This window comes from Callithrix jacchus, chromosome 7 (assembly GCF_049354715.1).
Source record: "Callithrix jacchus isolate 240 chromosome 7, calJac240_pri, whole genome shotgun sequence".
In the NCBI taxonomy this organism is placed as follows: domain Eukaryota; kingdom Metazoa; phylum Chordata; class Mammalia; order Primates; family Cebidae; genus Callithrix; species Callithrix jacchus.
The window spans coordinates 128796617-128822977 of record NC_133508.1 but is presented as its reverse complement, the minus strand read 5'-3'; the positions used below and the strand labels follow the sequence as shown (position 1 = coordinate 128822977).

The 26361-nt window shown below is 40.0% G+C and overlaps 1 protein-coding gene across 14 annotated transcripts in view; it reads left to right on the top strand.

The window, feature by feature from the left end:
* The window catches only part of HFM1 (helicase for meiosis 1), a 126281-nt gene that overhangs the window by 58525 nt on the left and 41395 nt on the right, over nucleotides 1-26361 (top strand). For all 14 annotated transcript variants that reach the window (XR_013520563.1, XR_013520564.1, XM_035252118.3 and 11 more), the window contains one exon: nucleotides 25511-25602. Coding sequence is in view for 12 of the 14 variants with exons in the window: in XM_035252118.3 (XP_035108009.3) it covers nucleotides 25511-25602 (92 nt within the window). In the remaining 2 variants the exon portion in view is untranslated. The remainder of the gene's footprint in view (nucleotides 1-25510; nucleotides 25603-26361) is intronic.

Sequence of the window (26361 nt, the reverse complement as noted above, 5' to 3'; positions counted from 1 at the left end):
CACTTCACTAGAGGGGGAATAAGAATCACTAAGGCTTCTTCATCTGTTTTTATATACTTTGGATCTCATCAAGAATCTTATTCCCACGATCACTTCTTATGGTATTTCTTGAATCCACTGATACCATTCTTTCTGTCTTTAAACATACCGAGTAATGGGATTGCTGAGTTGAATGGTAGTTCTGTTTAAAGTTCTTTGACAAAAATCTTCAAAATGCTTTCCACAATGGCTGTACTAATTTACATTAATACCAGTACTATGTAAGCATTCCCTTTTCTCCATAGCCTTACCAACATCTATTATTTTTTGATTTTTTAATAGTAACGGCCATTCTGACTAGTGTGAGATGATATATCCTTATAGTTTTGATTTGCATTTCACTAGAGATTAATAATATTAACCTTTTTTTTCCATATGCTTGTTGGCCATGCGTATGTCTCCTTTTAGTAATGTCTGTCCTTTGCCCATTTTAAAAGTAGGGTTGTTTGTATTTTGCTTATTTTTTTTTTAACTGCATTTTAGGTTTTGGGGTACATGTGAAGAACATGCAAGATAGTTGCATAGGTACACATGTGGCAATGTGATTTGCTGCCTTCCTCCCCTTCACCTATATCTGGCATTTCTCCCCATGCTCTCTCACCCCAACTCCCCGCCCGCCTCTGTGCTCCCCTCCCTGTGTCCATGTGTTCTCATTGCTCAACACCTACCTGTGAGTGAGAACATGCCGTATTTCATTTTCTGTTCTTGTGTCAGTTTGCTGAGAATGATGTTCTCCAGGTTCATCCATGTCCCTACAAAGGACACGAACTCATCGATTTTGATTGCTGCATAATATTCCATGGTGTGTATGTGCCACATTTTCCCTGTCCAGTCAATCATCGATGGGCATTTGGATTGATTCCAGGTCTTTCCTATTGTAAACAGTGCTGCAGTGAACATTTGTGTGCATGTGTCCTTATAGTAGAACGATTTATAGTCCTTTGGGTATATACCCAGTAATGGGATTGCTGGGTCAAATGGAATTTCTATTTCTAGGTCCTTGAGGAATCGCCACACTGTCTTCCACAATGGTTGAACTAATTTGTACTCCCACCAGCAGTGTAAAAGTTTTCCTATTTCTCCATATCCTCTCCAGCATCTGTTGTCTCCAGATTTTTTAATAATCACCATTCTAACTGGCATGAGATGGTATCTCAATGTAGTTCTGATTTGCATTTTTCTAATGACCAGTGATGATGAGCATTTTTTCATATGTTTGTTGGCCTCATGTATGTCTTCTTTTGTAAAGTGTCTGTTCATATCCTTTGCCCACTTTTGAATGGGCTTATTTGTTTTCTTCTTGTAAATTTGTTTGGGTTCTTTGTAAATTCTGGATATCAGCCTTTTGTCAGATGGGTAAACTGCAGAAATTTTTTCCCATTCCGTTGGTTGCTGATTCACTCTAATGACTGTTTCTTTTGCCTTGCAGAAGCTGTGGAGTTTCATTAGGTCCCATTTGTCTATTTTGGCTTTTGCTGCCAATGCTTTTGGTGTTTTGGTCATGAAGTCCTTGCCTACTCCTATGTCCTGAATGGTTTTGCCTAGATTTTCTTCTAGGGTTTTTATGGTGTCGGATCTTATGTTTAAGTCTGTAATCCATCTGGAGTTAATTTTAGTGTAAGGTGTCAGGAAGGGGTCCAGTTTCTGCTTTCTGCACATGGCTAGTCAGTTTTCCCAACACCATTTATTAAATAGGGAGTCCTTTCCACATTGCTTGTTTTTGTCAGGTTTATCCAAGATTGTATGTTTGTAGATATGTTGTGTTGCCTCCGATGCCTCCGTTCTGTTCCATTGGTCTATATCTCTGTTTTGGTACCAGTACCATGCTGTTTTGATTACTGTAGCCTTGTAGTATAGTTTGAAATCTGGTAGTGTGATGCTTCCCTTGTGTTTTTTTTTTTTGCTTAGAATTGTCTTGGCTATGTGGGCTCTCTTTTGGTTCCATATGCAGTTTAAGGTGGTTTTTTCCAGTTCTGTGAAGAAGGTCATTGGTAGCTTGATGGGGATAGTGTTGAATCTTAAATTACTTTGGGCAGTATGGTCATTTTCACGATATTGATTCTTCCTAACCATGAACATGGAATGTTTCTCTATCTGTTTGTGTCCTCTCTGACTTCGTTGAGTAGTGGTTTGTAGTTTTCCTTGAAGAGGTCCCTTACGTTCCTTGTGAGTTGTATTCCTAGGTATTTCATTATCTTTGTAGTAATTGTAAATGGCAGATTGTTCCTGATTTGGCTCTCTTTAAGTCTGTTATTGGTATATAGGAATGCTTGTGATTTTTGCACATTGACTTTGTATCCTGAGACTTTGCTGAAGTTGCTTATCAGTGTCAGAAGATTTTGGGCTGAGACGATGGGGTCTTCTAGATATACTATCCTGTCGCCTGCAAATAGAGACAATTAGGCTTCCTCCTTTCCTATTTTCATACCCTTTATTTCTTTTTCTTGCCTGATTGCTCTGGCTAGAACTTCCAGTACTATATTGAATAGGAGTGGTGAGAGAGGGCATCCTTGTCTAGAGCCAGATTTCAAAGGGAATGCTTCCAGTTTTTGCCCATTCAGTATGATATTGGCTGTTGGTTTGTCATAAATAGCTTTTATTATGTTGAGATACATTCCATCAATACCAAGTTTATTGAGGGTTTTTAGCATAAAGCGCTGTCGAATTTTGTCAGATGCCTTCTCTGCATCAATTGAGATAATCATGTGGCTTTTGTTTTTGGTTCTGTTTATGTGGTGAATTACATTTATAGACTTGCGTATGTTGAACCAGGCTTGCATCCCCGGGATGAATCCTACTTGATCATGGTGGATAAGCTTTTTGATGTGCTGTTGCAATCGGCTTGCCAGTATTTTATTGAAGATTTTTGTGTCTATGTTCATCATGGATATTGTCCTGAAGTTTTCTTTTCTTGTTGAGTTTCTGCCAGGTTTCAGTATCAGGATGATGTTGGTCTCGTAAAATGATTAGGGAAGGATTCCCTCTTTTTGGATTATTTCGAATAGTTTCAGAAAGAATGGTAACAGTTCCTCTTTGTGTGTCTGGTAGAATTCGGGTGTGAACCCATCTGGACCTGGGCTTTTTTTGTGTGGTAGGCTCTTACTTGCTGCCTTGACTTCAGACCTTGTTATTGGTCTATTCATACTTTCGGCTTCCTGCTGGTTTAGGTTTGGGAGGACACAAGTGTCCAGGAATTTATCCATTTCTTCCAGGTTTACTAGTTTATGTGCATAGAGTTGTTTGTAATATTCTCTGATGATAGTTTGAATTTCTGTGGTATCTGTGGTGATTTCCCCTTTATTGTTTTTTTATTGCATCTATTTGGTTATTATTTGTTTTCTTTTTTATCAATCTGGCTAGTGGTCTGTCTATTTTGTTGATCTTTTCAAAAAAATCAGCTCTTGGATTTATTGATTTTTTGAAGGGTTTTTCGTGTCTCTAGCTCCTTCAGTTCAGCTCTGATCTTAATTATTTCTGTCTTCTGCTCGGTTTTGAGTTTTTTTGATCTTGCTCCTCTAGCTCTTTCAATTTTGATGATAGGGTGTCAATTTTGGATCTCTCCATTCTCCTCATATGGGCACTTATTGCTATATATTTTCCTCTAGAGACTGCTTTAAATGTGTCCCAGAGATTCTGGCATGTTGTGTCTTCGTTCTTGTTGGTTTTGAAGAACTTCTTTATTTCTGCCTTCATTTCATTGTTTATCCAGTCAACATTCAAGAGCCAGTTGTTCAGTTTCCATGAAGCCGTGCAGTTCTGAGTTAGTTTCTGAATTCTTAGTTCTAGCTTGATTGCACTATGGTCTGAGAGACTGTTTGTTATTATGTCAGTTGTTTTGCATTTGCTGAGGAGTGCTTTACTTTCAATTATGTGGTCAATTTTAGAGTAGGTGTGATGTGGTGCTGAGAAGAATGTATATTCTGTGGATATGGGTGGAGAGTCAGGTTTGCTTGTTCCAGGTCTGAGTTCAAGTCCTGGATATCCTTGTTAATTTTCTGTCTGGTTGATCTGTCTAATATTGACAGTAGAGTGTTAAAGTCTCCCACTATTACTGTGTGGGAGTCTAAGTCTCTTTGTAAGTTGTAAGATACATAACTTGCCTTATGTATCTGGGTGCTCCTATATTGGGTCCATATATGTTTAGGATCATTAGCTCTTCTTGTTGTATTGATCCTTTTACCATTATGTAATGACCTTCTTTGTCTCTTTTGATCTCTGTTGCTTTGAAATCTATTTTATCAGAGATGAGAATTGTAACTCCTACTTTTTTTTGCTGTCCATTTGCTTGGTAAATCTTCCTCCATCCCTTTATTTTGAACCTTTGTGTATCCTTGCATGTGAGATGGGTTTCCTGGATACAGCACACCGATGGGTTTTGGTTTTTTATCCAATTTTTCAGTCTGTGTCTTTTGATTGGTGCATTTAGCCCATTTACATTTAGGGTTAATATTGTTATGTGTGAATTTGATACTGCCATTTTGATGCTACCTGGCTGTTTTGCCCGTTAGTTGGCGCAGATTCTTCATTTTGTCGATGCTCTTTAGCATTTGATATGTTTTTGGAATGGCTGGTACTGGTTGTTCCCTTATATGTGTAGTGCCTCTTTCAGGATCTCTTGTAAAGCAGGCCTGGTGGTGACAAAAATCTCTGAGTACTTGCTTGTTCTTGAAGGATTTTATTTTTCCTTCACTTAGGAAGCTTAGTTTGGCTGGATATGAAATTCTGGGTTGAAAGTTCTTTTCTTTAAGGTTGTTGAATATTGGCCCCCACTCTCTTCTGGCTTGTAGAGTTTCTGCTGAGAGATCTGCTGTGAGTCTGATGGGCTTTCCTTTGTGGGTAACCCGACCTTTCTTTCTGTCTCCGCTTAGGATTTTCTCCTTCATTTCAACCCTGGTGAATCTGATGATTATGTGCCTTGGGGTTGCTCTTCTTGCGGAATATCTTTGTGGTGTTCTTTGTATTTTCTGGACTTGAATATTGGCCTGTCTTGCTAGGTTGGGGAAGTTTTGCTGGATAATATCCTGAAGAGTATTTTCCAGCTTGGATTCATTAACTTCATCACATTCATGTACACCTATCAAACGTAGATTAGGTTTCTTCACATAGTCCCACATTTCTTGGAGACTTCGTTCATTCCTTTTTGCGCTTTTTTCTCTGATCTTGGCTTCTCATTTTATTTCATTGAGTTGATCTTTGACCTCTGATATCCTTTCTTCTTTTTGGTCAATTCAGCTCTTGAAACTTGTGCATGCTTCGCAAAGTTCTCGTGTTGTATGTTTCAGCTCCATCAATTCACTCATATTTCTTTCTAAGTTGTCCATTCTTGTTATCATTTCATCAAATCTTATTTCAAGGTTCTTAGTTAGTTTCTTTGCATTGAGTTAGAACATGTTATTTTAGCTCATGGAAGTTTCTTATTACCCACCTTCTGAAGTCTGATTCTGTCATTTCATCACACTCATTCTGCATCAACTTTGTTCCCTTGCTAGTGAGGAGTTTTGATCCCTTGTAGGAGGCGAGGTTTTCTGGTTTCAGGTGTTTTCCTCCTTTTTGCACTGGTTTCTTCCCATCTTTGTAGATTTATCCACCCGTCGTCTATGTGGTTGCTGATTTTCAGATTGGGTCTCTGAGTGGACATCCAGATTGTTGATGATGAATTTATTTCTGTTTTCTCAGTTTTCCTTCTAACAGTCTGGTGCCTCTGCGGTAGGATTGCTGAGGTCCACTCCAGGCCCTGCTTGCCTAGGGATCACCTGCAGCAGCTGCAGAACAGTAAGGGTTGCTGCCAGTTTCTTCTTCTGCTATCTTTGTCCCAGAATGATGCCCACCAAATGTCAGTCTGATCAGTCCTTTGTGAGGTGACTCTTTGGATATATGGGGGTCAGGGAGCTGCTTGAGGAGACAGTCTGTTCTTTATAGGAGCTCAAGTGCTGAGCTGTGAGCTCCGTTGTTCATTCAGAGCTGCTAGGCAGGTACATTTAAGTCTGCTGCAGCAGAACTCATAAATCCCCCTTTTTTTCCCCAGGTGCTCTGTCCTGGGGCATTAGGGCTTTATTTATGAGTATTCGTTGTGCTGCTGCCTTTTTTTTTCAGGGCTACCCTGCCCAGCAAGGAGGCAGCCTAGTCAATGTCTGCCTGCGGTGGCTTTTCTGAGCTGCTGTGGGCTCCACCCTGCTGCCGTGTGAACTTCCCTGCAGTCCTATTTATATGAGTGTGGTTAGAACTGTCTTGGCTGTGGTGGCCTGCCTCTGTAATGGTGGACTCTCTGTTATGGTGTGTTGCCTCAGCAATGGCGGACTACCTCCATAGGGGTGGATTGCCTCGTTAATGGCGGATGCCCCTACCCCACAGAGCTAGGCCATCCCAGGTTCAGCTGTGCTTGCTGTGAAACTCTCCCATCCCGAGCATTTCCAATTGCTGGTTGTTGTTTTTTTTGTCGGGGTGGGACCCACGGGACCCGCCGAGCCTGATCACCTGGCTCCCTGCCTCAGACCCTTTTTTTTAAGTTGAACAGTTGACTCTCTCCCAGGTGTTCCAGTCACCTGCTGAAAGGGCACCGGGATCTGTGTGATTTCCCGTGCGGCGACCCACTGCGCCGGCTGAAACAATGGCGCTGCCCGGGAATCTCCTGGCCTGGCTCCCTGTTTAATCAGATGAATGGGCGAATCTTCCGTCTCGGAGCTCCAATTGCCAGCTTAAAGGGCAAGCAGACCAGTGTATTTTGTACAGAGAACAGCCGCACTGGGACTCCGGCAAAATAGCCGCGCCGGCCGAAACAGCCGTGCCGGCAACCTGTGGGGCTCCTCTGCCTGGGTCTGTGGGCAATAAAAATTCATCTGGAAATGCAGTGTCCACTCACCCCCTGCACTTTCACTGGGAGCTGCAATTCTAAGCTGCTCCTAAAGGGCCATCTTGGATCTTCCTCCCTGTATTTTGCTTATTAAGTTTGTTATAGAATCTGGACATTCGACCTTTGTCATATGCATAGTTTGCAAATAGTTTTTCCCATTCTGTGGGTTGTCTGTTTACTCTGTTGATAGTTTCTTCTGCTGTTAAGAACTCTTTAGTTTAATTAAATTTCACTCAACAATTTTTGTTGAAGTTGCTTTTGGAGTCTTTGTCATGAAGTCTTTGCCAAGACCTATGTCCGGAATCATATTTCCTAGGTTTTTTTTCTCGGGTTTTTTAAAAAAATCATTTTAGGCTTTGCATTCAAGTCTTTAATCCATCTTGAGTTTATTTTTGAAGTGGGGTAGTGTGATGCCACTGTCAGTGGGGTGTTGAAGCCTCTCAGTATTATTCTGTGGGTATCTAAGTCTCTTTGTAGGTGTCTACAAACTTGTTTTATGAATCTGGATGCTCTAGTATTAGGCATATATATTTAGGATAGTTTAATCTTCTTTTTGTATTGAACTTTTCATCATTATCAGGGTCCTTTGTCCTTTTGGTATAAAGTCTGTCTTGTCTGAAATTAGAATAGCAACTTTTGGGGTTTTTTGCCCCATTTGCTTGGTAGATTTTTCTCCATCCCTTTACTCTAAGTCTGTGGGTGTCACTGCATATGAGATGGATCTCTTGAAAACAACATACAGTTGGGCTTTGCTTCTTTATCCAACTTGTCACTCTGCACCTTTTAAGTGGGGTATTATAGTCTGTTTACCTTCAAGGTTAATATTGATATGTGTAGATTTGTCATTGTGTTGTTATGTAGACATATTATGTAGTTGCTTTTTAGCGTTAATGGTCTAGATACTTAAGTGTGTCTCTGTGGTGGCCAGTAATGGTCTTTCATTTCTATGTTTAGGATTATCTTAAGGACCTCTCATAAGGCAGGTCTGGTGCTAGCTTATCTGAAAGGGATTTTGTTTCTCCTTCATTGATGAAGCTTAGTTTGGCTGGATATGAAATTTTTGGTTGCACTCTCTTTTCTTTAAGAATGTGAAGGCTGGGCATGGTTGCTTATGCCTGTAATCCTAGCACTTTGGGAGGCCAAGGCACGAGGATTACTTGAGCCCAGGAGTTTGAGACCAATCTGAGCAATATAGTGACACGTTGCCCCTGCAAAAAAGTTTTTTAGAATTAGGTGAGCTTGACAGCATGTGCTTGTAGTCCCAGCTACTTAGGATAATGAAGTGGCAGGATCACTTGAGCCTGGGAGGAGAAGGTTGCAGTGAGCCAAGATTGTACCACTGCCATCCATCCTGGGTGACAGAGCAAGACCTTGTCTCAAAAAAAAAAGAAAGAAAAGGAAAAAAGAAAAAAAAATAAACTGCCTAATACAGGCCTCCAAACTCCTCTGGAATGTAGGATTTTTGCTGAAAGATTTGCTTTTAGCTTTATGTGTTTCCCTTTGTAGGTAACCTGCCCCTCTGTCTAGCTGCCCTTAATATTTTTTCTTTCCAGTTGACATTGGAGAACCTGATAACTGTGTCTTGGGGGGTGGCTATTCTATATAGTATCTCACTGGGGCTCTCTGAATTTTCTGAATTCAAATGTTGACCCCTCTAGCAAGGTTGGAGAAATTTTTTTGGACAGTATCCTTAATTATGTTTTCCAAGTTTCTTGCTCCCTCTCTCTCTCTCTCTCTCTCTCTCTCTCTCCCTTTCTTTCAGGGTTACCAGTGAGTTTTAAATTTGTTTTTTTTTGTTTTTTTTTTTTACATAATCCTATATTTCTTGGAGGTTTTGGTCATTCTCTTTTATTATTTTTTTCTGTATGTTTATCTGACTGAGTAGATTTGAAGACCTAGGTTTTGAGCTCTGAGATTCTTTCCTCAGCTTGGTTTATTCTGCTGTTAATACTTCCAATTATATTATTAAATTCTCGTAGTGAGTTTTTCAGCTCTATCAGATCAGTTTCGTTTTTTCTTAAAATGGGTATTTTGTCTTTCACCTTTTGATCATTTTACTGGATTCCTTAGATTTCTTGGATTGGGTTTCAACTTTCTGCTGCACCTTGATGATCTTCATTGCCATCCAGGTTCTGAATTCTAGGTCTGTCATTTCAGCCTGGTTAAGAACGATTGCTGGGGAGCTGTGTGGTTGTTTGGAAGTAAGACAACACTCTGGTATTTTGAGTTGCCAGAGTTCTTGGTTACTAGCAAGAACATCAGCCCAGACAGATGAATTGTTTTTCCTCTGTCTGGGTTCCTTTAATATTTGAAGTTGCTGTCCTTCAAATAGGGCTTTTTCTTTTATATTCCTTGATACCATTGAGGTTTATTGTGGTACAAGTTGGGTTTAGTTGACTGGCTTTGTTTCTGGATGATTTCAGAGGGCTCAGACTCAGCTCAGTGCTCCTGGGCTACATGCTCTAACTGTGGGGGACTGGGACCACACTCATGGCTTTGGTTGCTGGCCTCTTGAGGTTTAGCACCTGCTGCACTGGAGGGTTTGAGGTGTTCCTAGTTCACTGGCAACCATACTTCAATGAGGCAGTGGCAGAAGAATTTGCATTCATGTGTACATGCCAACAGTGGCTGAGTAGTAGCATGTTGAGATCTGGGCATGTGCACCAGTGGTGGTGGCACAGCAGGGTCCATGTTTGCAGTGTATTGGCAGTGGCAAGACAGCAGCATAGTAGGGTTCACATATACCAGTGGTTCACTGGCGGGGATGGGGGTGGAGCTCTTTTGCCAAGGCCATGCACCATGTGCATGCTAGGCAAAGCAGTGTGGGAAAGCCATAGTTGAATACATGCCAGCAGAGTGTTGGGGGAAGCTGCAGTGCAGACAGGTGTGCGCTGGCAAAGCAGTGTGAGAAGGCTATTGGTGGGTGCACATTGGCAGCGTCCGTCTAATGGTAAGGTGGCATCTGCTGGCCAAGGAGCTGTATTGGTGGCCACTAGGAAGTGCCCCAGTTGGGCATCTGAGGCCACACTGCAAGTGAGCTTGGCCATGGAGGAACCTCAGAAGAGGCTGGCACTCAGATAAAACTGGCCCCATCACATGGGCAAGACTCCCCTGCTCTGTCCAGGTCCAACAGTCAATGAAGGCCAAAGCCACTTAGAGGAACATGGCAGGTCTTGGGGAGATTGGTGTTCCGACTCTACTCCACTGTAGCCATTCCTGTGCCAAACTCTTTGGGCTCCATGCAGGGTGGAGTCCTTTTCCTGCCACTTTTCCAGGCAGTTCTCTTTGCCAACTTAAATATCTGTGGGGGTCATGAGGTCTTCTGCAGCTAAGATCCAGAGGTCAATGGCAAGAATGGGCGACTCCTCACCTATTTAACGCACCCCTTCCCAAGGAGCCACTGGGGGCTGGGAATGAGTCACGGTGCTTGGCAGCCCAGTGCAGTGTTCCCAGGTTCTACCCAGAGTCTTTGTCCTCCCTCCAACCACCCTCAATGCCTTCCTTCTGAAGATCTGTGCGGGTCTTCCTGATGGTCTGGTCTTTTGGTGGAAGATGCTCTTTCTGGCTGTGTCTAGTCAGCCATCTTGGTTCCCCTCCTTCTTTCTCAGTTCTTGGAAGATGGAAGTCTGAGTTAAGTGTGCTGACAGGGTCAGATTCTGTTGAAAATTATCTTCCTTTGCACATAGTCACTATCTTGCTGTGTGCTCACATGATTTCTTATTTGTACATCTAATTTCTTGGCTTTTCTGGTGCTCCAGAGTTCTCCCTGTGGATCTTCTAGTATCTGCAGGTCACAGAATGACAGAGGCTGCAGCCAAGTCACCTGAGGCCTCCCAGAAAAAAGGGGGTACAACACTGGAGATGGGTCTCTGAGCTTGGTGGGCACACAAAGTCCCCGCCAAATTGTGGAAGATGCTACATGGTTCTGGGTTTTTAATTTGTTAGCTTGTTACTAAGGTAATGTTCTTACATAGTATTTCTAATTAATTTATTTTTATGACTTTTTGTTTCTTCATATTGCTAATACTTTCTTTTTTCTCTTTGAGTTTATTTTTTGTATATCTGTTTTTAGTTTGTGTGTTTCTATAATTCTGCTTCATATAGTTTTTGCTTTTTAGGTTGTAATTATAATACTCAAGTATCTAGGTATTTTCATCTGTATGTTTGAATTGAGGTTTTTGCCTGTTTTGCCAGGTAATGTGTACTGAGAAAAGGGCTCAAAAGGCCATTTTTTTTGCCCTCAACTTTTATGTTAAGTTCTGGTACATGTGCAGGATGTTCAGGTAAACATGTATCACGGTGGTTTGCTGCAAAGATCATCCCATCACCTAGTTATCAAGCCCAGTCTCCATTAACTATTATTCCTGATGTTCTTCTTCCCCTCGCCCTCCCAACAGGTCCCAGGGTGTGTTGTTCCCCTCAGTGTGTCTACACGTTCTCATTGTTCAGCTCCCATTTGTGAGAACATGCAGTGCTTGATTTTCTGTTCCTGGGTTAGTTTGCTGAGGATAGGAACTTCCAGCTCCATCCATGTTCCTGCAAAGGACATGATCTCATTCCTTTTCATGGCTGCATAGTACTCCATATATATATATATGTACCACATTTTCTTTATCCAGTCTATCACTGATGGGCATTTAGGTTGATTCCATGTCTTTGATATTGGGAATAGTGCTGCAGTTAACATATGTATGCATGTATCTTTATAAAAGAATGATTTATATTCATTTGGGTATATACCCAGTAATGGGATTGCTGGGTCAAATGGTATTTCTAGGTCTTTGAGGAATCGCCACACTGTCTTCCACAATGGTTGAACTTATTTACACTCCCACCGTAGTGTAGAAGTATTCTTTATAATTCGCAACCTTGCTGGCCTCTGTTGTTTAATGTCTAATGCGAATTTAAGAAAGATTAACCTTCTGAAGATAGGTGATAACTGCAAAAGGTTGGAAGAGTCATTAAACTGGGATGCAGATTTTACCTCTTTGAAGGATAGGGATAGAGGGAAAAAAGAAGAGATGGAGGGAAGTAGGAAAGGAAGGGATGGAGGGAAGAAGAGAAAGGAGAGGAGGGTAAGAAGGAATGTGGAGGGAGGGAGGGAGGGAACATAGTGGGGCAGGGAGGGAGAAAGTACAGAAGGAAGGAAGGATGGGAAGGTGGGAGGGATGTTTTTAGACAACTTATAATTGAATCGAGTAACTCTGGAAGGAAGTGGGGGAGGGAGAGAGATATATCTTAGCCTGCAGGCAAGAGGGGAGGGAGGGATCTTAACTTGTAAGAAGGGAGGGAGGAGGGGCAGGCAGGAGGGATTTTAGCCTCCAAGAAGGGTGCGAGAGAAGGGTGCAGGAGAAAGCCCTTGCAGGATCTTAGCCTGGAAGGAGGAGGGGAGAAACACAAGGAGGGAGGGAGAGGGGTTTTAGTCTGCAGTGCAATCCTAAGAACATTTGGAAAAGTTTATAGGAAATCTCATAGATCTACCTTAGCATCCCTGCAATGCTCAGTTGTTGGTTGGGAGCATCTCATGAAAGTATAATTTCTGTGTAAGCATGATGATTATTCAGAGTACAGCAGCTGGGTCCATCAGTCACTGACACTTCTTGCAGTAGGAGGTCTGCAAGGTATATTCTCAAGGGTCCATGCTCCCCACCACTCTATTTTGTTGCTTTCTTTGAAATATCCTGAATTTCCTGTGAAAATATTGATCATTCAGTAGCTATATTAATAACAAATTGTTTCTTTATTTCCTGTCTTTACTTGCAAATCTTTTTTGTTTTGTTTGTTTGATTGTACTTTAAGCTCTGGGACACATGTGCACATCATGCAGGTTGTTGCATAGGTACACACATGCCATGGTGGTTTGCAGTCTCTGGGCCCCCATCGCCTATATCAGGCATTTCTCCCAGTGTTTTCCCTCCCCAGCTTCCCCACCCCTCCTATTCCTCCTCTAGCCCCCATCCCCCAACCTACTCTAGTGTGTGATGTTCCCCTCCCTATGCCCACATGTTCTCATTGTTCAACACCCGCCTATGAGTAAGAATATGCGGTGTTTGGTTTTCTGTTTTTGTGTCAGTTTGCTGAGAATGATGGTTTCTGCATTCATCCATGTCCCTACAAAGGACACCAACTCATTGTTTTTTATGGCTGCATAGTATTCCATGCTGTATATGTGCCACATTTTCCTTGTTCAGTCTATCATTGATGGGCATTTGGATTGGTTCCAGGTCTTTGCTACTGTAAACAGTGCTGCAGTGAACATACATGTGCATGTGTCTGTACAGTAGAACGATTTATAATCCTTTGGGTATATACCCAGTAGTGGGATTGCTGGGTCAAATGGAATTTCTGTTTCTAAATCCTTGAGGAATCACCACCCTGTCTTCCACAATGGTTGAACTAATCTACACTCCCACCAGCAGTGTAAGAGTGTTCCTTTTTCTCCACCTCCTTGCCAGCATCTGTTGTCTCCAGAATTTTTAATGATCACCATTCTAACTGGCATGAGATGGTATCTCAACATGGTTTAGATTTGCATTTCTCTAATGACCAGTAATGTTGAGCATTTTTTTATATGTTTGTTGGCCGCATAAATGTCTTCTTTAGAAAAGTGTCTATTTATATCCTTTGCCCACTTCTTGATGGGGTTGTGTGATTTTTTTCTTGTAAATCTGCTTTAGTTCTTTGTAGATTCTGGATAGTAGCCCTTTGTCAGATGGGTAGATTGCAAAAATTTTTTCCTATTCTGTTGGTTGCTGGTTAACTCTAATGATTGTTTCTTTTACTGTGCAGAAACTCTTAAGTTTAATTAGACCCCATTTGTCTATTTTGGCTTTTGTTGCCGTTGCTTTTGGTGTTTTAGTCATGAAGTCCTTGCCTATGCCCATGTCCTGAATGGTATTACCTAGGTTTTTTTCTAGAGTTTTTATGGTGTTAGGTCTTATGTTTAAATTTTTAATGCACTGGGAGTTAATTTTAGTGTAAGGTGTAAGAAAGGGGTCCAGTTTCAGCTTTCTGCACACGGCTAGCTAGTTCTCCCAACACCATTAATTGAACTGGGGATGCTTTCCTTATTGCTTGTTTTTGTCAGTTTTTTCAAAGATCAAATGGTTTTAAATGTGTGGCATTGCTTCCAGGACCTCTGTTCTGTTCTGTTGGTCTGTATCTCTGTTTTGGTACAAGTACCATGCTGTTTTGATTACAGTAGCCTTGTAATATAGTTTGAAGTCAAGTAGCGTGATGCCTCCAGCTTTGTTCTTTTTGCTTAGGATTGCCTTGGCTATGCGGGCTCTCTTTTGGTTCCATATGAAGTTTAAAGTGGTTTTTTCCAGTTCTGTGAAGAAGGTCAATGGTAACTTGATGGGGATACCATTGAATCTGTAAATTACTTTGGGCAGTACGGCCATTTTCACAATATTGTTTCTTCCTAACCATGAGCATGGAATGTTTCTCCATCTGTTTTTGTCCTCTCTTATTTCCTTGAGTTCTCTTTGTAGTTCTCTTTGAAGAGGTCCTTCACATCCTTTATTAGTTGTATTCCTAGGAATTTTATTCTCTTTGTAGCAATTATGAATGAGAGTTCACTCATAATTTGGCTCTCTGTTTGTCTGTTATTGGTGTATAGGAATGGTTGTGATTTCTGCACATTGATTTTGTATCTGGAGACTTTGCTGAAGTTGCTTATCAGCTTAAGAAGATTTTGGGCTGACATGATGGGGTCTTGTAAATATGCAATCATGTTGTCTGCAAATAGAGACAATTTGACTTCCTCTTTTCCTAATTGAATAATCTTTATTTATTTTTCTTGCCTAATTGCTCTGGCTAGAACTTCCAGTACTATATTGAATAGGAATGGGTGAGATAGGTCATCCTTTTCTAGTGCCAGTTTTCAAAGAGAATGCTTCTGGTTTTTGCCCATTCAGTATGATATTGGCTGTGAGTTTGTCATAAATAGCTTTTATTATGTTGAGATACATTCCATCAGTACCTAGTTTATTGAGAGTTTTTAGCATAAAGGGCTGTTTAATTTTGTCAAAAGCCTTCTCTGCATCTATTTAAATGATCATGTTGGTTTATTCTTTGGCTCTGTTTATATGATGGATTATGTTTATAGATTTGCATATGTTAAACCAACCTTGCATCCCCGGGATGAAGCCTACTTGATCATGACGGATAAGCATTTTGATGTGCCAGTATTTTATTGAAGATTTTTTGTATCGATAGTCATCATGGATATTGGCCTGAAGTTTTCTTTTTCAGTTGTGTCTCTACCAGAATTTGTTAGCAGGATGATGTTGGTCTCATAAAATGAGTTAGGGAGGATTTCCTCTTTTTGTATTGTTTGGAATTATTTCAGAAGGAATGGTACCAGCTCCTCTTTGTACGTCTGGTAGAATTGGGCTGTAAACCTGCCTGGATCTGGACTTTTTTTGATTGATAGGCTATTAATTGCTGCCTCAACTTCAGATCTTGTTATTGGTCTATTCAGGGATTCAACTCGTTTAGTCTTGGGAGAGTGTAAATATCCAGGAATTTATCCATTTCTTCTGGATTTGCTGGTTTATGTGTGTAGAGTTGTTTGTAGTAATCTCTGATGGTGGTTCGTATTTCTGTGGCTTCAGTGGTGATAACCCCTTTGTCATTTTTTATTGCATCTATTCAAGTCTTCTCTCTTTTCTTTTTTATTAATCTGGCTAGTGGACTGTCTATTTTGTTGATTTTTTCAAAAAACCAGCTCTTGGTTTTATTGATTTTTTGAAGGGTTTTTTTGTGTCTTTATCTCCTCAGTTTTGTTCTGATCTTAGTTATTTCTTGTCTTCTGCTCACTTTTGAATGCTTTTGATCTTGCTCCTCTAACTCTTTCAATTTTGATGATAGGGGGTTGATTTTAGATCTTTCCTCGCTTCTCATGTGGGCATTTATTGCTATAAATTTCCCTCTAGACACTACTTTAAATGTGTCCCAGAGATTCTGGTATATTGTATCTTCATTCTCATTGGTTTTGAAGAACATCTTTATTTCAGCCTTCATTTCATTGTTTATCTATTTTTCATTCAGGAGCGGTTGTTCAGTTTCCATGTAGTTGTGTGGTTTTGGGTGAGTTTCTTAATCCTGAGTTCTAATTAGATTGTGCTGTGATCTGAGAGACTATTTGATATGATTTCCATTTGTTTGCATTTGCTGATGAGTAAGTGCGATTTGGTGCTGAGAAGAATATATATTCTGTGGATTTGGGGTGGAGAGTTCTGTAGATGTCTGTTAGGTCCCCTTGGTCCAGATCTGCTTTCAAGCCCTGGATATCCTTATTGATCTTCTGTCTCATTGATCTATCTAATATTGACAGTGGAGTGTTAAAAGTCTCCCACTATTATAGTGTGGGAGTCTAAGTCTCTTTGTAGGTCATTAAGAACTTGCTTTTGGAGAAGGATCCAAGATGGCCAACCACTAACATCTCGGGATTGCAGCTCTCAGTGAAAGTGCACAGAGAACTAGAGGACGCCATACTTTCAGACAAATTCTGATCGCTCACGGAGCAGAAGATCCCCAGTGGAGGAACCACACGGGTCACCAGCGCGACTCTTGGTGGCCAGTGCAGCGGTTGCGCTGGCACCTCGGCACGGCAGCTCTCGGAGCAGAGCAAACAGGGCTGGCTCCCCTTCTGACCGAGGTTTGGAGGACCCACACGGGTCCCCAGCACGACTCCAGAGGCCAGCGCAACAGTTGTGACGGCACCTCGGCGCGGCAGCTCTTGGTGCAGAGTAAACGAGACTGATTTCCCTTCTGACCGAGGTTTGGAGCCCCGGGAAGGCAAAGTCGCCTATTTCGGACACAAGAAGGAAGCCAGACAGAAGAATCCTGGGCAGAAAAGCACCATCAATCTTAACGATGCTGTTCTGGCCCTGGGAACTAACAACTTGGACGTCCACTCAAGAAACCTAATCTGAAAGTTGGTAATTTCAAAGACGACAGGAGGATAAATTTACAATGATGGGAAGAAACCAGCGTAAAAAGGCTGAGAATACTCAAAATCAGAACGCCTCTCCCTCTCAAGATGATCACAGTTCCACATCAACAATGGAACAAGGCTTGATGGAGAACGAGCGCATCCCAATAACAGAATCACGCTTCAGGGAATGGATAATAAGAAACTTCGGTGAGTTAAAAGAACATGTTGTAGCCCAACATAAAGAAACTGAGAACTTTGAAAAAAGGTTTGACAAAATCCTATTGAGAATAGGCAACTTAAAGAGGAATATAAGTGAATTAATGGAACTGAAGAATACAATACAGGAACTCCGAGAAGTATGCACAGGTTTAAACACTCAAATTGTTCAAGCAGAAGAAAGGATATCAGAGGTCGAAGTCCAACTTAATGAAATCAAACGAGAAGATAAGATTAAAGAAAAAAGGATAAAAAGGAATGAGCAAAGTCTCCAAGAAATGTGGGACTATGTGAAAAGACCAAATTTATGTTTGATAGGTGTACCTGAATGCGACGGAGAGAATGAATCCAAGCTGGAAAATACCCTTCAGGATATTATTCAGGAAAAATTTCCTAAACTAGCAAAGCAGGTCAATATTCAACCCCAGGTAATACAGAGAACACCACAAAGATATTCCTCAAGAAGAGCAACTCCAAGGCACATAATCGTTAGCTTCTCCAGGGTTGAAACAAAGGAGAAAATCCTAAGGGCAGCCAGAAAGGTCAGGTTACCCACAAAGGCAAGTCTATCAGACTTACAGCAGATCTCTCAGCAGAAACCCTACAAGCCAGAAGAGAGTGGGGGGCCAATATTCAACATCCTCAAAGAACAGAACCTTCAGACCAGAATTTCATATTCAGCCAAACTAAGCTTCACAACTGAAGGAAAAATAAAAACTTTTATGAACAAGCAAGTACTCAGAGATTTTATTACCACCAGGCCTGCTTTACAAGAGCTTCTGAAAGAAGCATTACACACAGAAAGAAACAACCAGTATTAGCCTTTCTAAAAATATATCAAAAAGTAAAGAGCACCAACATAAAGAAGAATTTACATCAACGAATGGATAAAACAGCCAGTTAACATCAAATGGCAGTAACCCTAAATTTAAATCGACTAAATCCCCCAATCAAAAGACACAGCCAAAACCCAATGGCAAGTTACATGCAGACCTATTTCATATGCAAGGATACACAAAGACTCAAAACAAAGGGATGGAGAAAGATTTGCCAACCAAATGGAGAGCAAAAATACATAAATAAATAAATAAACAAGAAGCAGGAGTTGCAATTTCTATATCAGATAAAATAGATTTTAAAGCAACAAAGATATAGTGGTAAAAGGATCAATGCAACAACAAGAGCTAACAATCTTAACACCCAGATACATAGAGACTTAGATTCAGTAAGACAGAAAATTAATAAGGATATCAAGGACTCGAACTCAGATCCAGAACAAGTAAACTTAATAAATATTTAAAGAGCTCTCCACTTCAAATACACAAAATATACATTCTTGTCAATACCACATCACACCTACTCATAGGTTTAAATGAAACATTGGCCATTATTAATACCCATTTTTTTTCAGAATAAAGCAATATTTCCATTCACCCTCCCTCTTTCTCTTCCTCTTTCTTCCTCTCCTTTACTCATTTTTTTTTCTTTCCTTCTCTCAAAAAAAAAGAAATCAACTTGTAAACCTCTAGATCCAGGTCGGCAATGTCTCTCTCATTGCTTGCTTGATTTCCTCCCTTCCCTTCTCTCCCTTTCTCCCTCCCTCCCTCCCCCTTCCTCCTTCCCTCCCTTCCTGCCTTCCTCCCTTCCTCCTTCCCTCCCTTCCTGCCTTCATCCCTTCCTCCAAAAAAAAAAAAAAAGAACTTGCTTTATGTATCTGGGTGCTCCTGTATTGCATGCCTATATATTTAGGATAGTTAGCTCTTCTTGCTATATTGATCCTTTTACCATTATGTAATATCTGTCTTTGTCTCTTTTGACCTTTGTAATTTTGAAGTTCATTTTATTAGAGACTAGGATTGCAACCCCTGTTTTTTTTTTTTGCTCTTCATTTGCTTGGTAAATCTTCTTCCATTCCTTTATTTTGTTACTGGTTGGTGGTTTTGCCTGTTAGTTGATGCAGTTTCATTGCATCATTGGTCTTTACCATTTGGTACATTTTTGTAGTGGCTGGTACTGGTTATTCTTTTCATGTTTGGTTCTTCCTTTAGAAGCTCTTGTAAGGCAGTTCTGGTGGTGACAAAGTCAGTAGTTGCTTGTCTGTAAAGGATTTTATTTCTCCTTCACTTATGAAGCTTAGTTTGGCTGGATATAAGATTCTGGGTTGCAAGTTCTTTTTTTAAGGATGTTGAATATTGGCTCCCACTCTCTTCTGGCTTGTAGAGTTTCTGCAAAGAGATCCACTGTGAGTCTGATGGGCTTCCCTGTGTGGGTGACCTCACCTTTCTCTCTGGCTGCTCTTAGCATTTCACCTGGTGAATCTGATGGTTATGTGCCTTGGGATTGCTCTTCTTGAGGAGTATCTTTGTGGTGGTCTCTATATTTCTGGGATTTTAATGTTGGCCTGCCTTGCTAAATTGGGGAAGTTTTCCTGGATAATATCCTGGAGAGTGTTTTACAGCATAGATTCATTCTCCCTGTCACATTCAGATATACCAATCAAGTGTAGATTAGGTCTTTTCACATAATCCTATATTTCTTGGCGGCTTTGTTCATTTCTTTTTACTGTTTTTTTCTCTAGTCTTGCCTTGTATTATTTCACTGAGTTGATCTTCAGTCTCTGATATCTTTTCTTCTGCTTGATTGATTTGCTATTGAAACTTCTGAATGCCTCATGAAGTTCTTGTGCTGTGTTTTTCAGCTCCATCAAGTCATTTGTGTTCTTCTCTAAGCCGTTTATTCTAGATAGCATTTCATCTAACCTTTTTTCAAGGTTTTTAGTTTCTTTGCATTGGGTTAGTACATGTTCCTTTAGTTCAGAGAAGTTTGTTATTACCCACCTTTTGAAGCCTGCTTCTGTCAGTTCATGAAACTCATTCTCCATCTGTTTTGTTTTCTTGCTGGTGAGGAGTTGCGATTTCTTGGAAGAGGAGAGTCATTCTGGTCTTTGATGCTTTCATCCTTTTTGTGCTGCTTTCTTCCCATCTTCATGGATTTATCTAGCTTTGATTTCATGGAGCCGCTTGATCATGCAGTCTGTTTCTTGTCTGCCTGTAGAGTTGCTGCTGGGCTGCCACCAACTCAGTCTGGCTGCTGAGTAGGCATCCTGTGTCTTTTGTTTACACAGGGAGATTAGGCCTGCCTCTGTAATGGTGGATGCCCTTCCCCTCACTGAGCTTGATCCTTTCGGGTCCAGCTTGAACTGAAGTGCTGGCTGCAAAACCCTCAAGCAAGAGGGCTTCACCCTGCTGGGCTTTGTGCAGGGAGGGACCCACCTAGCCTATCGCCTGTCTCCCTACTTTGTAGCACCCCTTCTCTCTAGAGGGCTGTTAGCTCAGTCCCGCAGGCTCTCCTGGCCAGCCAGTGCGTCCTTCCACCTAGATGTGTGCCGATAATCCGCAGCACCAGCTGGGGCTGCTATTCAACTCTTTGCAGGTAACTCTCGGGTACCTTTCAGCCTGGCGAAGATCTCCTGGTCTGTGAGTTTCAGAGGCTTTGGGAGAAGCGCAGTAACTGGTTCGAGGTGCCGGAGGGGGAAATTCCCGGATCTTCCAGTCAGATGCACTTCCTGGGTGGAGCAGCAGCCTTCCCTCCTCAGTTTGCCCTCTTTGGGCTATGCCCACTGTCCAACCAGTCCCTTTGAAATGAACCAGGTACCTCATTTTTTTCTATTCAGCCAGCTTGGCAGAAGTCCACTTCTTTTTCAGATTTTTTTTTTCATGGACTATTTTTTCATTTTTTGGTGTCCTCAATTCCTTTTACAGTGTTTTATAGTTTTAATTACAGAGATCTTTCACTTTATTCTTTAATTCCTAGATATTTAATTTTAGTTGTGGCTATAATAAATGGGATTCTTTTTTATTTCTTTTTCAGATTTTTCACTGTTAGCATATAGTAATGCTACTCAATTTTGTATGCTGATTGTGTATCCAACATTACTGAATTTGTTTATTATTTCTGACAGTTTACTTGTGGAGTCTGTATGTTTTTCCAAATATGAGATTATATCATCTGCAAGCAAGGATGATTTAACGTCTTCCTTTCCAATTTGAATGTCCTTTATTTATTTCTCCTAGCTGATTGCTCTAGCTAGGACTTCCAATACTATGGTGAATAATAGTGGTGAAAGTGGATGTCCTTGTCATATTTCATATCTGAGAGGAAAGGCTTTCAATTTGTCCCCATTCAGTATGATACCAGCTGTGGGTTGTCATATATGGCTTTATTCCTTCTATACCCAGTTTTTTGATGGTGTTTATTTTGACTGAATGTTGAATTTTATCAGAAGCTTTCGGCATCAGTTGAAATCCTCATATGATTTTTGTTCTTCATTGTCTTAATATGCTGTATCATGTTGATTGATTTGCATACAATGAACTATCCTTACATCCCTGGGATAAACCCATTTTGGTCATATTGAATAATATTTTTAGTGTGTTGTTGAATTTGGTTTGCTAGTATTTTGTTGAGGGTTTTTGCATTAATACTCATCAAAGATATTGGCCTGTAGTTTCCCTTTTTTGTTATGTCTTTTTCTGGTTTTGGCATCAGGTTAATACTGTCCTCATAGAGTAAGTTTGGAAGTGTTTCATCATTCTCTGTTTTTTGAAACAGTTTAGGATTTGTGTTAGTTTTTCTTTAAATGTTTGGTAGAATTCAGCAGTGAAGCCATTGAGTTCCAGGCTTCTCTTTACTGGGAGACTTTATCAGGGCTTCTATCTTATTACTTGTTATTTTTCTGTTCAGGTTTTGGGTTTCTTCATGGTTCAATCTTAGTAGGTTGCATGTGTCTAAAAATTTGTTCATTTCTTTGAGATTTTCCAACTTATTGGCATATAGTTGCTCCTAGTAGCCACTAATCATCCTTTGAATTTCTATGGTATCGGTTGTAATGTCTCCTTTTTCATCTCTGATTTTATTTATTATATCTCCTTTTCTTCTCAGTCTAGCTAAAGGTTTGTCAGTTTTGTTAAACTTTTCAAAAAACCAACTTTTTTTTCTATTGATCTTTTGTATTGTTTTCTTCATTCAATTTTATTTCTGCTCTGATGTTGATTTATTTTTTTTCTACTAATTTGTGTTTGTTTAGTGTTTGCTTTTTTAGTTAGGATGCATCATTAGGTTTTCTATTTGACATTTTTCTTCTTTTTTGATGTAGTCGCTTGTAACTATAAACTTTTCTCTTCATGCTACTTTTGTCCCATCAGTTTTGTTTGTTGTATTTCCAATATCATTTGTTTCAAGAAGTTTTTCAATTTTCATCTTAATTTCTTCATTGGCCCACTTGTTGTTCAGGAGCATGTTGTTTAATTTCCATGTATTTATATAGTTTCCAAATTTCTTTTTGCTATTTATTTCTAGTTTCCACTGTGATCAGAGAAGATGTTTGATATTATTTCAATTTTTAAAAGTGTTTTAAGACCTGTTTTGTGACCTAACATATGGTCTTTCCTTGAATGATCCATGAGAAAGATGTATATTCTGCAGCTGTTGGATGAAATATTTTGTAACTATCTATTAGCTCCATTTGGTCTATAGTGCAGATTAAATTCAATGTTTCATTGTTGGTTTTCTGTCTGGATGATCTGTCCAGTGCTGAAAGTGGGCTGTTGAAGTCTCCAGCTCATATTAGGGCCTATCTTCCTCTTTAGCTCTAATATTTACTTTATATATCTGGGTGCTCCTCACTATAACCTCCACTTTCCAGGCTCAAGTGACCCTCCTATCTCAGCCCCCACCAAGCAGCTGGGACCACAGGTGTGCGCCACCATTCCTGGCTAATTTTTTTGTATTTTTAGTAGGGATGGAGTTTTGCCATGTTGCTCAGGCTTGTCTCAAAATGCTGAGCTCAGGCAGTCCTCCCGCTTTGGCCTTTCAAATTGCTGGTATTTTAGGCATGACCCACTGTGCCCAGCCTCACTCTATGTATTTTTATTAGAGAGTTTAGTTCGTTTACATTCAATGTTATTATTGATAAGTAGGAATTTACTCCTGCCATTTTGTTATTTGTTTTCTGGTTGTTTTACATTCTTCTCTTCCTTCTTTCTGTCTTTCAAGTCTTCCTTTTAGTGCAGGTGATTTTCTCTGGTGGCATGCTTGAATTCCTTGCTTTTTGTTTTTTGTGTATCTGTTGTATGTTTTTCAATTTGAGGTTACCATGGGATTTGTAAATACTATCTTATAACCCATTATTTCACACTGATGATAACCTAACACGATTGCCTAAACAAGCAAACAAAATGCAAAAAGAAAACTGATAAACACTCTACACTTTAACTTCATCCCCATGCTTTTTACCTTTTTTTTATTTCCCTTTACATTTTATATTCTATATCCTGAAAAGCTGTTGTAGCTATTATTTTTGATTGCTTCCTCATTTAGTCTATTTAAGTCAAGAGAAGTTTACATACCACAATTACAGTGTTATAATATTCTGTGCTTTTCTGTGTGCTTACTATAACCAGTGAGTTTTGTACCTTCGAATGATTTTCTTCTTGTTCATTAATATCCTTTTCTTTCTGATTGAGGATCTCCCGTTAGCATTACTTAGAGGACAAGTATGGTGTTGATGAAATCCCTTAGCTTTTTTTTTTTTTTTATCTAGGAATGTCTTTATTTCTCCTTCATCGTTAAAGGATATTTTCACCAGACATACTATTCTCAAGTAAAAGGGTTTTTTTCTTTAGCACTTCAAATATTTCATGCCACTCTCTCATGACCTGTAAAGGTTTCAACTGAAAAGTCTGCTGCCAGACACATTGGAGCTACACTGTATGTTATTTGTTTCTTTTCACTTTCTGCTTTTAGGATCCTTTCTTTATCCTTGACCTTTGGGAGTTTGATTATTAAATACCATGAGGTAGCCTTCTTTCGGTTAATTCTGTTTTGTATTCTATAACCTTCTTTAACTTGAATGTTAATATCTTTTTCTGTGTTTGGGATGTTCTCTGATAGTATGCCTTTGAATAAACTTTCTATCCCCATCTCTTTCTGTACCTCTATTTTAAGGCCAATAACTCTTAGATTTGCCCTTTTGAGGCTATTTTCTAGATCTCACAGATGTGCTTCATTGTTTTTTAAAATTATTTTTTTCTTTTGTCTCCTCTGACGGTGTATTTTCAAATAGCCTGTCTTCAAGTTCACTTCTTCTTTCTTCTGCTTGATCAGTGCTGCTAAGAGACTCTGATGCATTCTTCAGCATGTCATTGCCTTTTTCAACTTTAGAATTTCTGCTTAATTCTTTAATTATTTCAATCTCTTTTTATTTTTCTGATAGAATTCTGAATTCCTTCTCTGTGTTATCTTGAATTTATTTGAGTTTCTTCAAAACAGCTTGAATTCTCTTTCTGAAAGGTTATATATCTTTCTTTTTCTAGGATTGGTTCCTAGTGCCTTGTTTAGTTCATTTGGTGAGGTCATGTTTTGCTGGAGGTGTTCTTTGGTGTCTGGGCATTCAGAAGTTAGGTATTTATTCTAGTCTTCACAGTCTGGGCTTGTTTTTGTCTGCCCTTTTTGAGAAAACTTTCCAGGTATTCAAAGGGACTTTGGCCAAAAGCCCAATTATGCTGTGGTTTTTGCAGATTCATAGACATACCACCTTGGTGGTCATGGATAAGATAAAGAAGAATTCTCTGGACTACCAGGCAAAGACTCTTGTTCTTTCCCCTTACTTTCTCCCCGAAATACAGATTCTATCTCTGTCTCTCTGTGCTGAGCCACCTGGAATTGGGGCTGTGCTGATGCAAGCACTCTTGTGGCCACCACCACTGGGATTGTGCTGGGTCAGACCTGAAGCCAGCACAGCACTGGGCCTTGCCCAAGGCCTTTCCCTTCAGGATGGTGAGTTCCCCCAGGTCCTGGGTATGTCCAGAGATGCTGTCTGGGAACCAGGGATTGGAGTCAAAAACCTTAGCAATTTACCTGATATTCTGTTCTACTGTGGCTAAGCTGGCATTCAAACCAAAATACACATTCCTTTTCACTCTTTCCTCTCCTTTCCAAAGGCAGAAGAGTCTCTGCCTGTGACCACCACCTTCACTTATCCTTGGGGGTTGGGCCAGGTCATCACTGATACTCACTTAAAGTCCAAGGGCTCTTCTGTCAGTGTATAGTGAATGCTCTCAGGCCTGGGACTCATCCTTCAGGGTAATAGGTGCCCCTCTGGCCCAGGGCAGGTCCAGAAATGCTGTCTACGAGCCTAGCCCTGGACTTGGAGACACCAAGAACCTCCTTGTTTCTCTGCCCAGCCATGGCCAAGATGGTACCTGATTTTTTATTCTTGTGACAGTGCTTTTCTGTGTGCAGATTCTTGTTAAAATTTGGTGTTCCTGCAGCAGAGACCAATGATCTAGGCTTCTGTTCCACCATCTTGCTTCTTCTTTCTTCAGGAAATGTTTGTTAAACATAAAAATACAAGTTGTTTCAGTCAGTGAGGGGACTGTTCATTTTTCCATCTTTTCTTACAGAAGCAGGAAGATTGATGGCTTGGTATTATATTACATTTGAGACAGTGAAGAAATTTTATACAATCAGTGGAAAAGAAACCTTATCAGATCTGGTAAATTAATTTTCACTAGAAAATAAATACATAATGATGTAGTATATAATAATATTTGAGAAACAACTAATTTGTATATCTCATATAATTTAAGAATTAATGAGCAGAAAGGAAAGCATTTCTAAGAATGCATATGTTTCCTCTGGTATACTTCTGATCATGAGATATGGAATAGTCCTTCTTAGAATATATTATATTTTCTATTTTAACTCTTATCAGAGCTAAGAAAATTTATGTACAAAACCAAAGTAGGTATGGCAACTACTTTACAACTTAGGTGATAATGCTAATTACCTTGGGAGTGGCTATAGAATGTAATAACATGTAAGAAAGATTCCAAGATGATGTGGTGTGATATATTAGGAAAGTCTGCCATGAGTGAAGAACAGTGAGTTGCAGCATGTGTTGCATGTACTTGCAACCTCTCCTTAAATCTTTGCGTCAGAATAGTGAGAACAATGGGAATAGAACAGTATTGGTGATGACCCAGATCAAATACTGGTTGTAGAGAAAATGGGAATAATAACAGGTCATGCTAAAATATCAACAGTGGGGCAACTTTGCAGCTGCAGCAATGAACAGAACTGTAGGCATCTCATTGGTGCATGGTAACTGCATTGGTCCTTTCTTCCTTTACTTAGAACATGAATATGAAACAATATTTATAAAAGAAAATACTTACTCTCAAATTTAAGCCATTCATTTTTATTTAAAACATCGAATTTGATTGCTGTGGTAAGATTATAGTAAAAATTGCAC